Source organism: Elephantulus edwardii, unplaced genomic scaffold (genome assembly GCF_000299155.1).
Source record: "Elephantulus edwardii isolate Elephantulus edwardi_28Jun2011 unplaced genomic scaffold, EleEdw1.0 scaffold00522, whole genome shotgun sequence".
Lineage (NCBI taxonomy): Eukaryota > Metazoa > Chordata > Mammalia > Macroscelidea > Macroscelididae > Elephantulus > Elephantulus edwardii.
Window position 1 is genome coordinate 118670 of NW_006400272.1, and position 18931 is coordinate 137600.

Genomic DNA, 18931 nt, shown 5'->3' on the forward strand with positions numbered 1-18931 from the left:
TTTTTTCTGTTGTTCCAGAAATTATACTATATTTATAAATGTGTCTTCAACTTATGGTCAAGGTCATCATGTTCATTCTTTTGCTGTAAGCTTATTATCTTTGGTTCTTACGATTGAGAAAAAAAATCACAAAAGGCAATGAATAAATATAAATAAAAAGATGAAACTTCATCGGTAATAACAAAGGAGTCCTGCACTGCTCTGTCAGTTCAAACCATCAGCAGCTCTGCTGAAGAAAGATAGAAAATCTCCTATTAAGATTTACATACAACCTTGGAAAACTAAAGGAAAGTCGCCATGAGTTAATATGGACTCAATGACACTGACTTAAAGTTTTGTTTTAAGGTGAGGTAATGCTTAAAGTACCAATCTGCTAACTACAGGGTTTAAGATTTGGTGGTCCAGATTCATGAGCCATTTAGAAGGACAAAAGGCGGTTTTCTTCTCCTGTAAAGATTATTGTTGCTGTTGCCATTGTAAGTACCATCGAGTTATGTTCAAATGATAGCAAACCTATGAATAATAGACCTGAATTCTGTCCTATCCTATGCCATCATTATAATTCTCTACATATTTAAGTTAAGAACTTGCTCAGCATACAGATTCAGTATTTTTGTTAAGTGCTGTTGAGCCAAGTATGATTCACAGCGACCCTATGAACAAAAGATCTGAACTCTGTTCTTTAACTATTGTCTTTTCTCTGAGGTTCAGAGAATTTCCAAAGGCCTGTTGTTTAGGAAGTGGATGGCAATACTGCTTCCAAGCCTGTCTTAATCTGGGAGCTCTACCAAACCCTCTTCACCATGGATAACCATTATGGCATTTGACACACCAGTGGCACAGCGTTCAGTATCACAGCAACCCCAAGTTTCCTCAGTACAGCAAACTGAAGGATGTGTGCTATACTACTTACAACAATGTTCTTCCCAAATGCAGTCAACAGCAGGCCCCAGGGATACAGGTTCAATAGTTATGGAGAGAGAATACAATCCTGACATGCATCTTTTCTGATATTAAACCATGTAGCATTCCCTTGCTCTGTTCAGACAGCAACTTCTTATCTTGAACTATGTATGGATTCCGTTTAAGCATAATTAAGTGTTCTGGAATTCTTACTTTTCTCAAGGTAAAGATTACAACATAGAGAATCTTATTGGAACAGTTCTTTCAGAATCAACTCCATAAAAGAAAACAAAACCAAAAAAACCAACCAAAAAACCCCCAAACAGTAACAACAACAACATGCCTGTTTACATAGATCAAAATGGATTTTTAGAACAGTTATTTTTCAAAAAAAGAAAATGAGTGCCCTAGGATTAGACAGCAGAGTTTTCTCATTCGTATGGTTTGTATTTTTTCAGATCATTGATTCATAGGCAAAAAGTATGCATGAATAATCATCACTATATTGTGAGGCTATTAAGAAGAATTTCAACATGCCGGCTTAACATTTCCAATAAACAAAAGAGGAAAAATTTTGTGGGTTATAGGAGACTTCAAGGGTTTATCCATTCTCTCCCAGTTAATTTGAAAGGCTCATATAACAACGAAAACATGAAATTTGCATTAAGTTAAATGGTAAATTATCATTTTAAAAACTTAGTTGTCATTATTTGCATTATTAATTCATAAGGTACTTACTGTGTCTTGCAGAATTGTGCTGAAGAAAGACAAATGTATTCTCATTATTGAAGAACTTGGAGTCCAAAGATAGAAAAGACATTTAGAAACAAATGCAATCTCTCGGGATCATACGAATCGACATTGTAATTGAAAGAGATAAGTCCAAAATACTAATCTTGTAGACAGGATTGCTTACCTAATATTTATACTTGTTGCATATAACAAGTTCAGAAATGCCTTTGACAATTTGGCCTTAGCATAGACCAATTGGCCTTAGCATAGGCCAATGCTTACCAGGAAATCGTGTATTGCATAATTTTAACAATATTAAACAGATGCCACACAATGTTTTCTAAACATTGAAATATTTAAATATAGAAACAGAGCCCCTTGAATCATTAGCATTCATTACGAAAAGATGTTGAGATTGTTAATAGTTTCAGCTTGCTAGCTTACACAATCAACACTCTTGGCATCAACAGCCAAAAAATCAATAGATGAATTTCATTGGGAAAAAGTGCTGTCGGGGACCCCTCCAGAATGCTGAAAAGCAACAATATCAGTTTAGAGACTAAGGTGCTCCTTATTGAGGTCAGGGCCTTAGCAATTACATGCATCAGGGAGCTGAACAATGACTAAAGATGACAGAAGGAGAATTTGATACCTTTGAGTTGTGATGCTGAAGAAGAGTATTGAACATACCTTGGGTTGCCAAGAAAACTAACAGGTATGTCTTGGAGAGGGTGAAACTAAGCTGTACCTTGGATTCAAGGATTTTGAGGCTCTGTCTCAGATACTTTGGGCATGTTGCCAGGAGAAACCAATTCTCAGAAAAGACTATCATGTCTGGAGGGACAGTGCAGGAGAGTAAGACCCCAGAAGAGGTGAATTGACACAGTAACTGTGATAATAAGGTAAGTGTATCAGAGGCAGGGAGATTGGCTCAAGATAGAAAAAAGCTCAGAGCTATTGTGCGTAGGGTTGCTATGAGTCACAGTTGACTCAACAGCACATAACAACAAACATAAAAAGTTTTATCCTGCATAGATTCAAAAACAACAGCATTTTACAACTGGGAAGTATTTTCTTTTTTTCATTTTTCCACTTCTAGACATTTAAATTTATTGTAGGTTTTTTATAGTTGCTTTTTGACATTCTTCTGTTTTACAATTTGTGGATTTGTTTTCTTCTGTTGTGGGTTAAATGAGTTGAGTGGATAATTTAATTTAAAGCTCATTGCATTAGTGACACCCAGTTTTTTTGTTAAGAGTTTTTTTGGTTGTTTTATTTATTTGTTCCAGCCTTTTCATTAAAGAAGACAATTTATATTGTCAACTATAATGTATTATGTTCACACTGAAAACTTAACTTTCTCTGTTATTATTCTTTGATTTCTATACTAACAGTACTGAACTACTTAAAAGTTCCCAAAATACCAGTTGTTTAGTTTTCTCTGATATCATGCATATTTTCTTACTTTTCTTGTAATGTTCTTCATCTGGTTGGATTACTTCCTTGTATTAAAAATTGCAGCCTCAAGTTGTCTATAAACTTTCATTAAAATCTTAATTTGAAAAAGTAAAGTATTAGGAGTAAATTATGTGCAAGATAAAAAAAATCTATTTTTGGCATTAAAAATATATTTTACTTTAAAAAAATTCCAGCCTGAGTTTCCATTCCCATACATTGTTGTTGTTAGGGACTCAACTATGACTCACAGTGACCCTCTGCACATCAGATGGGACTTTTGTCTTATCCTGTATCATCCACATGATCTCATTCTCCAGTATGCTAGAGCCTATTGTTGCAGTCACTGTGTCAAATCACCTAATTGAAGTCCTCTTCTCTTTCGCTGTCCTTCAATCTTTCTGATCATGACGGCTTCCCCATAAAGTCTCTCCTTATTGCTCATAAAACATTATTATTACATTTAATTTTACCAATAGTTTATCCAGATACCAGTTACAGACTTCAAATGCCAAACTACAACTTTTAGATTGTTTTTTTTTTTCCAAATCAGTTTTCTTTCTGATAAAATGAACTAGTTGTTAGGTGCTATCAGGTCAGTTACAACTCAAAACAACCCTGTGAGCAATGGATCCGAACCTTTCCCTATTCTGCAGCATTCTCAAGATTTCGATTATGCTCAAGTCCTTTGTGGCAGTCACTTTGTCAATCCATCCTCTCGAAGTTCATCCCCTCTTTCACTGACCCTCTATTTTCCCAGCATGCTGTCTATCTCCAAAGCTGATTCTTCCTACAATGTGACCAAAGTATATGAGACAAATTTTCATCTTCCTTTTCTCAAAGGAGCACTCTGGTGGCATTCCCTTCAAGACAATTTGAAGGAAGTACCTAGTTTGACACTATTTTAAGGTATTTTGTTACTTTATCCTACATGTTGGTTATTAGTCATGCAGCAGAGATTACTTTATGAAATGGTGGACACATATAATTAAGGTCCATTTATTTCTTTATTGCCATTATAGGGTAGTGCTTTATTTTAAATAAAAAAAATTCAGTTGTTATCTAAAAGTCAAGTGGAGAATTTAGAGACCTAACCAAGTGTTTCCAACTTCAAAACTGTCTCAGTTCTCTTTTCACTTAAAAAAAATCTTACAATTTCATCTTGTTGAGAAATTGGTGTAGTAGAAATGTACTAATAGAAATGGAATTTACCTAAACATCTATAAACTCTAAACCAGAGAACTCATTGCAGCAACAGCAAAAATGCATAATTTCTTGTCCATTGGAATATTTTACATGAAAGTTATTCATTTGCTTGGCAGCATGGGTAAGGGTAAAGAACTCTGAGGTTCTTAACTTCCTAAATCCCAGGCAAAGAATGGCGAACTTTGGCTGTGACCTAGTATTTTTTTTTAACTAAAGAGAATGCATACTTCTACTCACTGCTGTCCAGTCAGAACTCGCTCATAACTGACCTTTCAGCAGGCTTCTCAATTTATAAATACAAAGAGAGGAGACTATCTTTCTCCCTGGAACCCACTGATGAATTTTAACAGTGAGAGCAAAGTGGCCTCTGGGTTAGCAGTGCTTTTATCTAAGAAGACAAACTCAGAACAGCCCAGTGGGGAAGGATTGGTTTGGACCCTCTATTTCTGATTGTTGTTGTTGTTGCTGTGCACTGTTGAGTCACTTATGACACATAGCAACCCTATGGACAACAGATCTGAACTCTGCCCTATTCTGTGCCATTGTTACAATTTCTTACACTAGAGCACTGTGTCAATCTACCTGATTGAGTGTCTTCCTCTCTCTTGCCGACCCTCTACCTTTCAAAGAATGTTGCCCTTCTCCAAGGAATATCCTCTCCTCCTAGCAAGATGTTTGAAGCATATGAGAAAAAAAATCATTTTTGCCTCCAAGGAACATTTTGGCTTCACTTTCTCCAAGACATATTTGTCCTTTTGGTAGTCTTGGGGATGTTCAGCACCCTTTGCCAACACCACAACTCAAAGGCATTTTTCTTCTATCATCTTATTCATTCTTCAACTCAAAAAAGACTATGGCCAGAACAGACACATGTTAATCTGCAAACTGACATCATTAACTGACTCCTCAATAATTTGGAGAGGTCCCTGACCTCTGACTTTCCCAGTACAATATGTCTCCTGATCTTCTGACTGCTAGTACCAAGGGTGTTGATTGTGGATCCCACCAAGATCAAATAATTGGCAACTTCAGTCTTTTCTCTGTCTGTCATGATGTTGCCAATTGGTCCAGTGGTAAGAATTTTTGTTTTCTGGGTCTAGTGAAGAGGAAAGTCTCAGAGGCGAGAAAAAAAAAGAATGGTTGATCATTGAAACCATCTCCCAGCATTAGTAATTCCAGGAGATTTTGAGGAGCTCTGATGAACTAATAGTAAAGCTCTGCTGCACTGCCAACCCAAAGGGCATGTGTTTCAAATGCACCAGATGCTCCTCAAGAGAAAAATTGGTAATCTCCTTTCATGAGATTTAAATTCACTGAAGGCTAGTGTGAAACGCAGGAAGCTTGGGCCCAGCTCTTATTGCAGAGCAAGTCCTGCTGCTGAAGTAGTAGTTCCACTGACTGTCTCAACTAACCCAGGGTATGGAGGCAAAAATGTTTAGGAGCTCAGTAGTGAAGCTGGAGTCCAAGCAGCGATGAGGTAACTCAGTGTCCCCCTCTGTCTGTAAATTTATCCTATCAGGTCAAGACTTACTGATGGAAGAAAAGTTACAAAGCCACTAGGGAAGAGGAAAAGGTGAAAATCAGGAATATAGGGCATTATTGAACCTTTGGGAAAGAAACTCCTTCTTTTACATGTGATTGTATGTGTGTGACCAAAAAAATGAAGCCAGTAATAATTGCCTTCCTTACTCTTCCTCTAAATCTAATACCTCAATTAACTTTTTGTGTCATCAGTTTCTGGAATTTTACATGAGACCTTTCCAAACGATAATGAAAGAAAGTTACATTAATAGGCACGAAGTTCCTAGAGATAGTTCTGTTATCATTCATTTTCTACCAAGAACTGGGGCTATTACTCACCGTCCACTTTGGGAGTACGCTGGTCGGTTGATAGGTGAACACATGTTAATTCTAGATTAGCTGTGCATGAATTTAAAACGTCCTCCACCTCTTAAACTTGCCCTCTCCCGTTTCACTCTATTTTGGAAGGTGTGCGTATGAGTGGGCGTGCTTGTGCGCGCGTGTATGTTTAGCAAAGCCATTTGGAAGAAATTACCCTTTTATCCCCTCACCCATAGCTCTATCCCAAATATTTCTTGGACTGGAGGCATCTCTAATTTGTTCCCAGACGAGATGCCATCTAAAACTCACGCTGACAGAACATGTTGGCGCTCCTTTCCCGGTCCAAGAAACTGGAGGTTTGGTACTCTGGGAGGATTGCTTGATTCCCTGGAGGGCCGGGATCTCCAAAGGATTTGTACACGCTGGTGAGTGGCAGTATGTAAAAGAGAGAGAGGAGTAAGTCAGTCCGCTTCCCCTTCTGACACAGCGCTGGCAGCGCCAGCGACGTTACTCTCCAAGCAGCGGCCGGCAACGCGCAACAACAGCCTCCGCCCCCTCGGTCCAGCGATTGGCTGATTTTATTCATCATTTCCCTGCTAGGAAGAGGGAAGGGCCAGTGACGCCCCCAAACCCAGCTGCAGAAGCGGCCACCACCTCCAAAGCTCAAGGTAGCTCATCTGAAAAGAAACCTGAGCCCCTGGGAGGCAACACTGAGCGACCCTGGCAGTGCAGACGCGGCTAGCTCAGTCAGTCACTGGTCAGCGTGAGAGGACAAGGGCGAGCTTGGCCAACGCGGACCCTGGAGACCTGCCTCTGGGATCCTGCTCTAAGCTCTCTTCGCATTTCATAGATTTACCCCCGCGACTGTACCTCCTCAAAACGGAGCCTTTATTTCCACAAAAGGTGTGGAAGCTGGAGCCACCAGGACTTTCACGGGCACCAAAGATGCGCTCCATTAGAAAGAGGTTGACGATCTGCACGATAAGTCTGCTCTTGATCTTTTATAAGACAAAAGAAATAGCAAGAACTGAGGAGCACCAGGAAACGCAACTCATTGGGTAAATGCAAAGCTTCATTTCAGGATATGACAAAAAGTCAAGTAAAAAAATGAAATGAGAATATAGAGTAAGGCTTGGGATAGTGGGATGTGTGTGTGTTTGTAGGGGGGTGTGTGTGTGTGTGTGCATGTGTGAGGGTTTGTGAGCTTGAGAGAGCTCAGTCTATGAATTAAATAACAAAGGCTGTTACAGAGGTGTGTGGGTTTCTCCGAGCTTTTCCCCAGTAGAAGTTCAACTTGCCTAGTGGGGTAGGGGTGACGGTTGTATTGGTGCCTGGGGAATCACCAAGTCAAAGGAGAAGTCATTGCAGAAGTGTCAACAAAGAACGTGTGCCCTTGTCCTTTTCTGTGGGCCTTACTCAAGGGAGATGTCTTTATTCACCATCCTGTTGCCTTCCCTTCGTTCTCTGTCCTGTAATTCTACTGCAATATTAGTTGCCTGAAAGGTTGAAGTTAAAAACCTCCAAAACAGGGAATGTGCTATCTTTTCTATTTTTCTACCCTTCTCTAGCTTTGAGCAGAACCATGTATCATAATTTGAATTAAGAGCTCCAATACCTTATTTGCTTTTCTTTGGCAAGAAATATAGTTAAAATGTATGAGCAGCAAGATTATAGTTTTAGAAACTGGTATGACATTTAATAGCCTATATTTCTGCTCTCTCTTTACACTGTCTAGTTGAGTTCAGAATTACGCCCTCCCCCATTAAGTTCTCTAAATATCTTACTTCCTTCCTCCACCCCTGGCCTATGTGACTTTGAAGTTTACCCTGGAGGGGACTGTAACTTCTGTTGCTGATGTAGCTTGGAAGCGTTGTCTGAGGATGTGAACCTGGTTGTCAACTCTGCTCAAAGTCTTGTTTCGAAAATCCTGCCTTATCCGGAGGCTCCTGCTATTGGAAACTACTCACTAGCTGAGAAGCCCACTGGTTCTTATTTTCCCAAACATTCAGTTAAAGAAGAAAACATCTCTTTCCATTGCGTATGTGCATGTGTGTGTAGACGTGTGCGTGCACTAGGACAGTTGAAACATGCAAACACACCCTAAAACTTCATGCGCTCTGTGTCTTGGAATCCCTCATCCTCCCCTAAGTGGTGAACATGTAAGTGAGCAGCACTCGGGTTTATCCTTGTAGAAGGAACGGCAGATTTATAAAAAACAAAACAGCAGAAGTACAGTCGAAGGTCCTGAAAAAGAATGAAAGGCTAAGAAGGATTCGATTTGAGTGGTCGTTGTACGTTTCCTAATTTCTAAATGGTTGATTCTGGGAAAGGGGGAGAGGAATCCGAAATCTAGGCGATTACCCAGGGAGTTTGTGGTTTGAAAATTAGATGCAGCTCAATTGTCTGAAAAGAAGCCTTTGGGGTGGGGTATGGGCATCCCCGACAGACCTGAGCTTCTAACGCAGACAAAGGGGTCTTTAGGAAGGTGATGAATTGGCGCGTGGGGGGCTTCTGTTCCAGGAGAAAATGAGGAGCTTGGGAGTGGAAGCTCTTTGTTTCCCTCTGGGCTAGTAGATTTTAAGGATAAACCCGAATCCGGACAAAGCCACCAAGCTACACCAGGGAGCTGGAGGTTCGGGCCTTGGCCTGGGACCCCAGAGAACAGGAGTGGGCGGGGTCTGTGAGGCCAGAGGGGCGCCAGATGTCGCCATTGCACCCTTTCTGGGTTTCCACAAAACCGTCCCCAGTAGAGTGCCTCCTGGTCCCCCTGGGACTGACAATGGACTGGGAACTCCCAATCCAAGGGCGCCATTTCTCCCGTGACCCTTTCCCAAACGCAGTCCAGGGCCCAGAGGACGAGGAGGCGGCCCCAGCGCAGCCGTTGGACTACTTAAGCGAGGTTTCACTCGCACCCTTTTTTGGGTGGGCTGCGGTTTCCTCCCAGTTCCTCTGAAAAAAGCAGAGGCGAGTGCTTGAGTTAACTAAACAGGAAAAGAGATGCACAGAGGGGGCCCACCTCCCCGAAAGATGGACAAGATGGGATGAATCCCTTTAGGGGAATCTGGTCCCTTTGCCCCCACCCCCCCAAAAAAAAATTCTTTCACTACTCTGCAGGGAATCTGGCTCCTCCTCCTTAATTAAACCTCGCAATTACAGTCCTGCAGGGCGACACTTGAGAACTCTCTGCCTGTGTTACCCTTCTACCTCCAGATTCTACTGGAGACCTTGGAGTTGAAGACCATTTAGTCTTTCTGAGCTTCCTTTCCTTTTTCTTCTCGATGAAAAATGTTCAATAAGAAAAAACAAACACAACAAAACACAAAAATAGGAAAAAAACCACAAACCCAACCTGTAATTCAAGCTCATAAAGTGGTTTTGACTCCCAATTAGTGTTTTTGATGACAAGAGTTGATTGGTTACACTATCTAATCATTAACTCTCTAACCAAACCATATGGAGTTGAAAGTACTAGACTGCTGATTTGACATCAGAACTCTGGTTAGGGCCAACACTTAAAAGTAACACAACAGAGGCAGACTCAGCCTTTGGGGGGCACTGCTTGCTTGCTTGCTTGGTGGGTGCGAAGTAGAACTAGTTAAGGGTTTTCTATGGTTCTTGAATCTTAAAGCTTCCCTTTCTTGTTTAGACTTAGTTTTAGTTTTCTTGTTAACTGTTTTGCAGCGAATATTTCCTTCAGTTTCAACTCCTCATCACTTGAGGTCTCAGCCACTGCTGTTGCAGCATTGCTGTTTTCACAGAGAGAACACGGGCACAACTTTTCCATCATCCACCCACATATTCACATCTGCAGCGAAAGATAACCTTTAAGAAAAAAAGATAATGAGTTATTTGAGAATAGGTCAAGAAATGATTGTGAGACAACTAAAATTATTATTTCCTCGAAGATTGATAAAATTGATTTTTTTTAAGGTTCTTGGACTAGCTCCTCAAGTCAAAAGGCAGGAAAAAATACTGTATTCTATTCTTTACTGACCAAGTTATTCTTAATATTAGCAATGGTCTTGCCAAATAATTTATCTGATTCCATGTGTTCTTTGAGTATAATTGGAAATACAATAACTAAGGGTTCAACAGATAATATATGTGATTATACATATTTAATGAAATTACATATATTAAAATGTTAAACTTTTATATGTCTTGCAAATATTTGTATTGGTTGTTAGTTTTAAAAACGAAGTTATATCCTTTTTCTTTTTGACGGCTACAAATGAAACTTCAGTGAACTTATTGTAAGAACTCTTTAAAAAAATACTTTCCAATGTGCTTTAACTTTCCCAATATTGATGAGCCGTATCAGGTCTAAAGTTTAGGATGGAAGAGAAGTATTCTTCCTTAGAGTATTATCATTATCAGTAAAGTTGGCTGAAGTTTGCTTTAGGGCGGAGCCATACTTATAAAGGAAGAAATCCAGAATTTATGTTTTCCTTCACTTATTACCTTTGGAATTAACACTAAGAATTCTAACCTGTAAATAAAGTAGAACATTTCATCTTTGTTTTTATTTGTTTGACATTTAGATAGCAAAAACACAAAGTTGCCTACTGTTTTATTTCAGGTTTATTTTGATGCATATTTTAAAATTTTATAATAAGAAAGTTTAACTAGTTCCAAGAGAACATATTCATTCCCAGAATCAAACTGCAAAGTGTTTTTAGCAAGAATGAACACGATATTTGGTGTCTAATTTCATGCATTGAAATTAATCATATTTGGTTACCTACTGCAGATGTAATGGAATATGTGATGCATCTTAATTAAATGTGTCATTTTTTAGATGGCGCTATTATGAATGCTTATGGTTATTGCTGTTTTATAATTGGCCTGGAAAGTCTTGTTTCAAAGGGCATTTGTAGATACTAGTACTTAGCCTTGTTTCTTTCTATTATTGCTGCTGTATTAATATTGTATCATCACTGTATTGTTATTGTCATTGTATTGGTTACTGGAACCTCAACAACGCCTAAGAATAATACCAAGTATCATAACTAATCATTAGCTCCTGACACTGTTACCACATTGATGACTTAATGGATTTTTCTTGAGCTCTACAGATACAGGAATATTTTGTAATTTGTTCCTTCTTATGTTTCCTTGGATGTGTTTAAGGATTATATTGAATATTCCTGCAGGCAGACCTATGTAAGAAACATCTTCAGTGCAATATTTAAAAGGCCTTACCTATCTAGAGTGAGAAACTAGGGGGTAGTAACTTTCTTTATTTGCTGCATTCATGGGAAATACAAGGCTTTTTCTGGGACAGCATGTTAGCAATGTCATAAGTGAAGAATCCTTTGGGGCCCATTTAACTTTATGCAAAGCCGGTTTCTCTAGAATCTCAGATAACACTAACCCTGGCCTTCTCACATGTTATTTTTGTTAGGTGCAGTCCAGATGGATCTGACTCATAGTGACCCTGTGTACTTAAAAAAGCACACTGTCCACTTCTGAGCCATCCTCACAGTGCTACAATCAGGGTCTTTGTCGTAACCACTGCCTTAATTTAGCTCTTGAGAATCGTGTTTATCACTTGACATCAACTTTCCCAAGCATTCATTCTACCCTTCTCTGGGATTGTTGTTATATGTAGCGTTGAATTAAAACAGATTCATAGTTGACCTTCCAGTGGATTTTCAGAGATAAGAAATCATACAGGAAGAGAGTGATTACCCACATCTTTCCCCTACGGAACAGCTGGTGGATGAGAACAGCATACTTTAGGCTTGGCAGCACAGCTTCTTACTACTAAGATAGTCTTCTGTAGCATGTCCAAAATACGTGAGATAAATTCCCACTTCTAAGGAAATTCTAGTTGTACTTCCCAGACAGATCAGTTTGCTCTTCTGGAACTTCATTTTCTATTCACTATTCTTGTCTCATGCCATAGTTCAGATATGTCATTTCTTTTTAAGTAATCCTTATTCATTGTCCAGCTTTCAAATACACGAGATGATTAAAAATATCACCTTGGATCTCAACGTGACATGCTTGTTTTTGAACACTTTAAAGTGGTATTTGACAGCAGATTTGCCAAATGTGACATGTAATTTGATTTCCTGACTGCTGCTTCCATGGGCTCCTCTTATGTGAATTTCATTAACTATAGAAAAAAGCAAAGTATAGAGTTCTAACTACTTTTACTGATAGTTTTTCAGTTGTGATACTGTCTTAATTTTAACCTAACACTGTTTCCGTGAAAAGAGTTCAAACAGTATAGTAATGTGGTAGCAGTTCCTTGTTATAGAACTGAATTAATCTTTTAAAACTATCTTTAAACAAACAAAAACTAAAGGTTCTAAAAGGGCTCCTTGTACTAAGTATGCCAAAATAATAATTCTTCCATTTAAACATGTATCTGAATACCCAAAGACCTGTAAGGATGTATACCATAGATTGGCTTTCCCTATAAATGCTTATTGTTTGTGGAAGTAATCATTATAATCAGAGCCAGCTGTGCTTAGAAAAATATGGTACTGTTAAAGATGATTTTGGCAAGATAGTCACTCTAAACAGTGGTGTTAGTTTATATTGGCAATCTAAAAGGTATATGTCCAAAAGTGTGAAGATTAGCACTTTATCCAAATTTTCATTCTTAAGCAATTTTTAATCATTAGGCATGTACTATAAAAGTTGACTTCTCAATCACTGAGTAGTAGTAAATTGCTCCCTATGTTTTCTTGTATTATAAGTGACCTCTGTAAAATGATTATTATTAGTCATGCGTGAGCATGCAAATGTATCATTTTCATCAGTAAGGTAGTTTGAAATGTTAATTTTATAGGGTTATACATTTCAACAGTGGATAGTTACATAGGATAGCTGTATCTTTAAAAGAGAACGTGAGGCAAAATTAAGTCTGAATGCTTACAATCACAGAGTCTATCAAACAGCTACAAAACAGACAGGGTTTAGCTGGATAGGAGGAAAAGATTGCCTGAATACTAAACACTGTTTTAGGCATTGTAATTGCTAAAACGTCTTATTCCCTTTTAATGATGTTTTTGAGATTTTGAAAAATGAAAAGGTGACATGTAAGTAAGTATTATGTACATGTTAAAAGGGCTGAAGTTTTTTGAATGGCGTAAATAAGTGTCATTTCTACTCTAAGAGTTCCTATATTCAGACCCTTTACAATCCTGTTGCTATCACGTTAATTCTGGATCCTGGAAACCCCATGTGTGGCAGAGCAGAATGTTCCATAGCATTTTCTTGGCTGTAATGCTTTGTTTCTGATTTAATTTATTTCATTTGAATGAGAGTTTACAAACCTTATTGGTCTTTCATGCAGTCATTCATGACTTTTGTTTTATGTCATTAATTACAATTTATTAATGTAACTTTCAAACCTATGAGGTTTTTTTTAAAAATGGTATATTGAGTAGCAAATTGGTTCATCTGTAAAAGACCTAAAAATATAATTGGTATTATAGATATCTGTCATCATTATCATCACTACCTACCGCCAGTATTCATGCCACAGATATTTCACATAAGCTCAACTCTCATTACTGTCAACCCAGAGCTAATTTATAGCTGATCCTCCGGTGGGTTTTCAGAAGTCGTAAATAACACAGGAGAAGACTGCCCATCTTGCTCTCTCAGAACTACTGGTGGATTCAATTCTTCTGTTTTTGGTTTGGCAGCATAACTCCCTATCTCTAGGTAACTAGAGTTCCTTTGTGGTAAACTGTCCTAACACTATTGGCTGGAAGGTTGTTATGTTGTGGTACAGTTAATTTTTTTATGTTGTAATTGTGATTGTTAACAGCTTAAGTTTACTTGGCTCCATGATCAACATTCTTGGTACTAGTAGCCAGGAAATTAAAAGATGAATTGCCTGAAAGCCTGCTGTCAGGGACCTCTTCAGAGTAATGAAAATAAGGATGTCAGTCTGAAGACTATGGTGTGCCTGATCCTGGCCATTTTCTTTTCAATTACTTGTTATGCATCAGAAAGCTGGACAATTACTAGGAATGATAAAAGGAGAATTAATGCCTTTGAGCTGTAGTGTTGGAGAAGAGTATTGAATGGACTGCTAGGAGAACAAACAGAGGGTGAAACCAGGCAGCTCCTTGGAGGCAAGGATTCTGAAGCTTCATCTGACATACTTTGGGTATGTTGGAGGGAGGGCCCAGTCCTCAGAGAAGGACATCATGTTTGGAAGGGTGCAGGGACAGCACAAGAGAGGAAGACTTTCAATGAGATGGATTGATTCAGTGACTGGGGTAACAGGGAGAGATGTGTCAGAGACCATAATGTTTGCACAGGCTATAGCAGGGTTTAGGGCTGTTGTACATAGGTAGGCTCACTATGAGTCACAAGTCACATAATAACAAATAATATTAAAGGCTATTGATTGAGGTTTTTTTTTCCTGTGACATAGAACTCCCTATAACTATCAAATAGAAGGAAACTATTCTCATTGTTAAAATATTTTTGAGCCAATACAGGTTTTAAAATTGGCAGTTCAACAGTGTGGGGTAATTGCCTTTCACCTACTGAGTTCTACTTAATCCTTGCAAAGCCATGAGACAATACCATTGCTATTTTCAGGATAAAATAGGATCACTTTGGATTTAAAAAAAAATTTAATTGCCCAGGAACACTGGACTGGTAAGCAATAGAGTTACAAACATACCTAGATAACCTGGTATTCCTAAGGTCTTCTTATTCTGAAACAAAAGCTCTTTCTATTATGCCTCATCATTTTCTGGGAAAATAAAATTGTTATCTTGGGTGTAACAATTATACAGATGCACAGGAATTAACAAAACATCCTGTCTCTATTGTCTAAACTAGGAAGTGGAGGGGAATAATAGCATGGAGTAGGGGAAAAGCAGTTATAAAGACTTTGATGAGATTTTTGTTTTTACTCTTTAAGTACTGTTGTTGTTATGGGCTTTCTAGTCACCTGAGAGTCATTGAAACCCTATGTACAACAGCTCTGAACTCTGCCCTGTCCTGGGCCAGTTTCACTCACTCAGACACACTACCCTCATTGACCCAGTAACTGTGTCAGTCCTTCTCATTCAGGATTTTCCTGTCCTGCACTGTCCCGCCATCCTTCTGAGTGTGATGTCCTTCTCCAAAGACTGGCTTTTTCTTTATATGAAAATATTCATTTCCAAAAAGATCCATATATTTGTTAATCCTGATAAAATTACATTCACTTTATCCTTATAGTATCCTTCTTTGTTTTACTTCTCCATCTGAAATATAGACTAACTTGTATCTATAATATTCAACCAGTAATGTAAAGAAATTTTATGGGACTTAATCAATTTGTTTCTTACTTTCATAGTGTTATCTTGTTTTTGTTTGTTTCAGAGATAGTGAATTGTGTTTGAGTCGATCACTTGTCAATAGTTCTGATAAAGTTATTCGAAAAACTGGCTCTTCAATTTTTCAACACTCCGTAGAAGGCTGGAAAATTAATTCTTCTTTGGTCCTGGAGATAAGGTAAATTTCTTTAATAAGGCATAATAAATTTTATATCATATTTATGAATAAGTTGGGATTGGCAAAATTATATAGAATACTTGACATATAGTTTAAGTATTAATACTTTGATGAAAGAATGAACCAGTTCTAACACTGCTCACTGAAGGATGTGTATCCATAAACCTAAAATCATTATACAGTCAAAATTTTCAAGATGAATATATTTAGTTTGAATCTACTGTCTTTATTATAGCAGAAATAAATACACAAATACTAATGTTAGCACCCCTCCTCCTTTATTTTGGGTACTCAGTCTCTCAAACTAAGCGTATAATTTGAGAATTTTCTTCAACTTCTTCCCTCTTAATTCTTCATTGTAATCTTATGTGTGGGAAGCTTTGATGAATAAGAGGAAAGGAGTTGCCCTACCAACTCAAAGGCAGGCAGTTCAAATCCACCAACTATTCTTATATGATTTACAACCTCAGAAAACCTGCTGGAGGATCAGCTGTGAATTGATTCCAACTTGATGGCACATAACAACAATTTTGTATTCAACATAGAGCTTATTCAGCTCTGTTGCTAATATTTGTAAATACATTTATTCTGCCCTATGGGTTAATTTGGAAGGAGGAGTGGCATCCACTTGGAGAGAGGATGAAAGGCACCCAAGCATCGAGGACTCTCCTTCATTGCGTTGCTCTGAGTCACCTGTGACTCGATGGTACTTAACAACAACAACAACAACATGAGTTAATTATGTTTATGTGAGCACCTATAATAAAAATCTCAATAGTTACATCCTGTAATTGTTAAGTACCATCAAATCTAGTATGACACATAACGACCACATGAACCACAGATCTCAAGCCTATTCTATCCTGTGCTATTCTAACAATATCTGACACTTAGCGCATTGCTGCAGTCACTGTGTCAGTACACTTTGATGAAAGTCTTCCTATTTTGGCCATCCTACCTTCTTTCCAAACATGATGTTCCTCTCTAAGGAATAACTTCTCCTAGCAACATGCACAAAGTGTGTGAAATAAAGTTTTATCATCTTTCCCTCCAAGGAACACTGTGGCTGCACCTTTTCCAACACATACCTGTTATTTTCTTGGCAGTCCATGGGATTTTTGTGCTTTTCTTCAACACCACATTCTTCTTCTGCCATCTTTTGTCATTATACAGCTCTCAGGTCCCTAACAAGAGACTGAAAAGACCATGGCCTGAATCAGTTGCACCTTAGTCCTCAAACTAACATCATTAATCCTCAATAATTTGGAGAGGTCCTTACAGATTTTTTCAGTGCAGTACATCTCCTGATCTCTTGCTGGTACCAAGTGTATTGATTGTGGATACAAGTCATCACATCCTAATTGTGTAAAAAATCTGAAAATAAGTTTTCTAGATCATTGCGAATCAGTCAGTCCAAGTTATCCGCAGGCAGCAGGATCTCAAGCTGCTAGGTTTGGAGGCTGCTGGTTTCAGAAGTGGACACATTCAAAGGCCATTGTTGAAAGCTAACACATCCAAATACATCCTTCGAGAGCAGGGTTACAGGCAGTTGTCTTTAGATACTGATGAGTCCCAAACTGGAAAATGTGGCTGACCACTGGCTCATGTGTGAATACTGAGTCAAACAGTCAGATGTATATCTGATAAAAATTCACCTTTTTCCTGGAGAGTCATATGCCTGAGGAGACCTCTCCTTAATCAGTTAAGGCCTATCAGCCTGTACAGGCTACAGTGTGTTTTTTTTTAAATTTTTTTTTTATTGGGAAAAACATATTGGGGGTACAAGGAGGTGAGGGTTGGGGGCAGAAGGGTGAGGATGGGCCAGGATGCAGTTGCAGAGCTGCACATTTTGGTCAGTGGGGGGAGCAGGTGAAGGAAATGATGAGGGTCCAGTGGGGACCAGATGCTACAGAGGAATGACAAGCATTTTCCAATAGTAATTAAACCAACTGTCTTATTGATTTGGGAATTGGATGCCAACTCTCTGGCTTCTTCATGCTGAACAGGGGCATAGATGTAAAGGGGGGAAGGGAGGACACTTTATCACCTTACTGGTGGTCTTGGGTTACAGCTGCTTGCCTTCTTGCTCTGTTAGAAGATATTTTCCTGTCATTTGCTCCCGTCTGGAGTGCAAAGTGTTTTCCCAGGTGGGTCCAGTGGGGATGGCTGGTTGAACCCAGAGGCTCCATCCTCCTTTGCTTCCTTAGCAGTCAGTTGTATTTCCTTTTTGTCACTGGCACTGGGTTCAGGGTCAATTCTGGAGTAAAACTCAGAGTTAAGGTTACCTATAGGAAAGGGAGCAAACCTAGAGAGAACAAACTCATGAGTTACAAATAGAAGGGCTTTGAGGATGTTGCTTTCAGGTTTACTTGGGGGGGGGGTGGTGGCAGAAGGTGGCCTAGGTAACATTCTCTGGATACCCTAGGCATTCTTCTTTTTTTTTCTTCTCCTTCCCCACCCAGGGGTCAGATGGCACAATCTGGGGACTGAGGAGCTCACCCTGAGGGCCTCGACGGCTCGCCCCGAGCCGGGGGCCGAGGGCAGCCCGCCCCGGGCAGAGGGCCGCGACGGTTCGCCCCAAGCCGGAGCCCGAGGGCAGCCCGACAGGCTACAGTTTTGAGGAGATTACCCCTGGGTCAGATATCTTTACAGATGAGGTTTTAATCCTGCATCCTTAACATAAAAGAGCTCTGGTGGTCCAGTCCATGCGGAGTTCACAGAGAGCTGTGACAGCCTATCTGGAATTGCATCTACCAGTACCTTTGGGATTGCAGCCTGACTTCTTACCATTAGGCCACCAGAGTTTCTTTTCTTATCCTTTTTGTTGTTGTTGTTGTTGTGTACCACTGAGTCAGAACCAACTCAATGCTGACCCTCAGGCAGATTTCCAGAGGCAGATAATTGAATGGGAGGAGATTGCCTATACTTTCTTCACAGAACAACTAGTGGATTTGAACCTCATGCCTTCAGGATTGCAGCACAGCTTCAACTACCAGAACTCACTTTGTTATTACATACATTTCCTTTCCTTTTAAATAATTGAACCAATTACTACTCACAATAAATTCTTCACAATAACTTTCACATCTTCCATAGGCAGTTTTCAATCAATGAAAACACTTCTAATCTTTTCTTTGCGCTAACTCAAGGTAAACACAGAGCCTTCTAGATGATTCTGACTCATAGGAGCCCGATGACAAAATAGAACTGCTCCATTGTATTACCGAGACTGGAAATCTTTATGGACTCAGACTGCTATCTCTTTCTCCTGAGGAGTTGATAATGTGCTTCAAGCACTGACCTTTTTGTTAGA

General features: G+C 39.1%; 1 protein-coding gene across 1 annotated transcript in view; it reads left to right on the forward strand.

Annotated features, from left to right (window-relative positions):
- The first annotated feature begins 6772 nt into the window (after positions 1 to 6772).
- Positions 6773 to 18931, forward strand: part of LOC102877135 (CMP-N-acetylneuraminate-poly-alpha-2,8-sialyltransferase-like) — a 177896-nt gene continuing 165737 nt past the window's right edge. Inside the window, exons 1-2 of the mRNA XM_006903147.1 lie at positions 6773 to 7196; positions 15487 to 15618. Of these exons, the coding sequence (XP_006903209.1) occupies positions 7084 to 7196; positions 15487 to 15618 (245 nt within the window). The 5' untranslated portion in view covers positions 6773 to 7083. The remainder of the gene's footprint in view (positions 7197 to 15486; positions 15619 to 18931) is intronic.